Source organism: Adiantum capillus-veneris, chromosome 18, assembly GCF_014529385.1.
Source record: "Adiantum capillus-veneris isolate H3 chromosome 18, ASM1452938v2, whole genome shotgun sequence".
NCBI lineage: Eukaryota > Viridiplantae > Streptophyta > Polypodiopsida > Polypodiales > Pteridaceae > Adiantum > Adiantum capillus-veneris.
Genome location: NC_140948.1, coordinates 56,364,155 through 56,367,696, shown reverse-complemented (window position 1 = coordinate 56,367,696; position 3,542 = coordinate 56,364,155). Strand labels below are relative to the sequence as shown.

The window sequence follows — 3,542 nt, the reverse complement described above, 5'->3', positions numbered from 1 at the left end:
GAAGAAGCGGTGTGACTGATTCGCGTTAGAGGAGCCTAGCATAGAAAACTGAGTGCCCAGATCGCCATCGCTTTCTCCCGCTCTCTGTGTCCATCCCAAATTCTCATTTTTGCGAGGTTTGGACAATGGATAACTTGTATACACACGCTTTGGGATTGATTTAAGTAATCATGGTCCACTAATTGCTAGTTGGCAACCAGTGGCGAGCCAATACTCCACATGAACTGGCTCTAGGTAACTACAACCCTTGCCAGCTTTTATAAGTCAGCGTTGAGCAGTAAAGAAAGCCCACGTGGCAGCAGAATAGAAAGCCAGAGTTGAAAGAAGGGTTGAATGGTCTCACGGCAAGGGAACTTTCAGGTCAAAATATGCGGGTGGAGGAAGAGAAAAGGGTGACGCGGACAATCAGAATAGTCAAAGCTACGTTTAAGGGGCACTGGCCGAATGTGGAGGCTGAGTCGCCAAATGTGGAGGCAGTAGCCGCTTTTCTAAGCTTTATCTCTCTGTTCCAGTGGAGCAACAACATTGCCATCACGCCGTGTGTGGATAGTGTGGCGTTCCTCTCTCTCTCTCTCTCTCTCTCTCTCTCTCTGCGCTCCTTGGCCATGGAGTCCCCTGCCCCTGCTGCAGGCCCTCGCGTTTATGTGCCCATCTCGCACCCGGACTCCCCTGTTCCCACCTACGCCGTCTTGCAATTCCTGGGCATCTCCCCTCCCCCCGACCCCTCCTCTCCTGCCCCACCCCCCCTCCTCCATCCCCCCCTGCACCTCCTCCCCTGCTCCTCCCCTGCCTCCACCCCCCCTTCCCCCATCCCCAAGCGCTGTGCCTCCTCCGCCGAAAGCAGCACCAGCAGCAGCAGCGATGAGAAGGACAAGAAACTCACCTCCATCAAGCCCTCCCCCATGAAGAAAAGCGCATCTGCGGGTGGCCTCTCCTCCTCCTGCCTCAGCCCTGTCTCCCGTCGCAATGGTAAGGCCCTCCCCCTCGGCCCCACCATTTCGATCACCCACACAGACAAAGACACAATCATCCACACACATTCCTCAAATTTTCGAGAGGTCGTACACCAGCTCACGGGGGCAACAAGTGGGGATAAGGGCTTGATGCCGGTGACTTTGCCTGCACGCAATATCGCATCATCCAATCGAAGCGGAGTTGGCAATGACAAGGATTTTACCGCGCCGGCAGCGGCGGTGCCTCTTGCTGCATCTCCGCGCACAATGATTCAAAGTGGGGGCGACAGGATTGAGGCAGCAATTGTGAGGAAGCCATTATGTAATCCTACTACCAAGCTTCTTGAGAGGAGAAAATCCAATAAGGTGTTGGAAAGGCTATCCACCAGTTGCAGGAATCTACCCCCTCTTGTGCCAAGTCCGGTCACGCCGCTAGCCTCGGATTTTGAGAAGATAAGTCTGCCTGTTACGCCCACAACTAGCGAAGGGAGCTTGACTCCTGTTGTGGTGAATCTGAGTGCTCTCTCACATGATGCTAGAGCTATGGATACCTTATCACTTGCAGGGGCTATGGCGTTACATGAAGGCAAACCTATCTTTTCGAGGTCGCAGAGTGCGAGAGTAATGTCAATGGATGTCAACGGTGATGCTATGGACGTGCAAGGACCTCAGACGCCTCAATTACCGTGCTCTCAGAGTTTGAGCTTACATGATGGAAAAGATGTGCAATCACCTGTTTTAGGCATGCAAAGCTCAATTCTACATTCTGTTATGGATGCGACAGGACCGAGCTTAGCTCTTGCAACTGGCGTAGTGGATGTAAGCTTACCAGAAGAAATGGATGTGCAAAATGATCAAGAGCTGAATGCACATACGGATGCAATGGATGCAGATAGCCTTTGCGATGGAGCGGGCGTCCCAGATTCAAGCTCCACTGGTACAGACTCTGGTATAGTCAATGATGAGGAGTCTATCATTGCAAAGAAGGGCTTCTTTTTTCATTCGCAGAGGCCTCGACATGGCGATGCCACGCTTCTAGCTCTGTTTCCAGAGTCTCCGAGAGAGATGTAGTGGGTTTGGTATTTGTAAGGCCATGTGTCACAAGCCACTACACAATCCGAAGGAACCAATTGCTTCCATGAACACCTGGCAGTGAATGCCATCCTAAGTGGTGCTTATGCGCACTTGATTCGATGGGTTGTGAAAGCAATTGGTTGCTTGAGGGGCTTGCTTTTTGGTCATTCTGACTTGGGGAGATGGAAGTGCTGTACTGAAGTTGTTGCTGTGCTTGACTGGGCCGGCGATTCTACTATATATATGTAGAGAGTTCTTATGTTTTATGGTAGGCAGGGATGGTCTAGTGCAGAGAAGTCCACTGCAAAGGTTATGAACAAGCCGTTGGTCCAATGTAAATCACCATGATTGTCACATATACTACTTGACTTGTTATGCATCAATCTTGTTTTGGGAATCAATGATCCGAATGTGCAACTCCGGGTTTCAATTGGATGTGAGGAGTTGTTTGAATATGAAGTTGTGTCTGCAAAAGCATCTCTGCTTTTTTTGGATGAAGTTGTAGACCATACATGATTCTGTTGCCTCTCCTCTGCATGGCTTTGGCATGAATGGGTAGTTCAACCATGGAGGATGGTCTATTGCTACTTTGTGTATAAGCGTGCTAAGACTAATTACACCGTCTGATAAAACCAATGGACATGTCTAAACCTTTTGTAAGTGTGTCCCTCTCCAGAGGATGAGTAGCATAGTTTTTGGAACATACGACGGGGTGCACCATCATCTCTCTCTCTCACACGGTGCCCCAACGCTAAGGCCGGTCACTCGGTGGAGCATGTACCAACCCTGGTACTCCAGATATTGGCTTACTTTCATTACGAAGGATATAGAGCTAGCATTGCCCGACTAATGTTTATGACCATTGCTTCACCATGATAACAAGCATTGCCCATGGCAAATCTTCATCTTATACAATTCAATTGTTTGGTACCCATGGTCATATTTTCACGTTGCAATGTACATGGAAGGCAATATCGTAGGGCATGTGATTTTTGCAGATTAATGGAATTCACTAAGGGTTATGGTACGGTACCATGTGGGTGGAAGGCATTGGGGTCATACAAGGGAGGGAGGGTGCATTTTACAAAGCATAGTCCCATATATAGGGGTAAGCATGTGATGTTTCTTTGTTCTTGCCAATGTATCCTATCTTCTTCATACCCATTTGTGGAGTCACTTATTTTCTTCTAGGTTGGCAAGTCAAGTCGGTGATAATAGTTATCCCCCCTCTTGAAGGTCCGATAGAAACTCATAGGCTCTTCGTAGATTTGCCCACATCATGGTAGCAAGAAGTGATTTTGCAAGACAGTGTAACCATGGTTGTTGGCCAAAAAATGATATTAGATGCATCTTATTCATTGCTCTCTTGCTATTAGACGAGGTTGTCTTAAGATTGTCCAAGTTAGCTAAGAAGATGTAGAATGTGTCACATACACGAACATAAAACGAAGTAGTCCATGTAAGGTGTCACAAGGGATGAGTTTAGGATGCATTGTGTGCGAAGAGAATGGGAAT

At 48.4% G+C, this 3,542-nt stretch overlaps 1 protein-coding gene across 1 annotated transcript; it reads left to right on the top strand.

Moving 5' to 3' along the window:
- The first annotated feature begins 497 nt into the window (after positions 1 to 497).
- LOC147435707 (uncharacterized) lies at positions 498 to 2,462 on the top strand. The gene has a single exon (XM_086488688.1). It carries the CDS (start codon positions 606 to 608, stop codon positions 2,022 to 2,024), a length of 1,419 nt encoding a protein of 472 aa, XP_086344814.1. The 5' UTR covers positions 498 to 605; the 3' UTR covers positions 2,025 to 2,462.
- Positions 2,463 to 3,542: the final 1,080 nt, after the last annotated feature.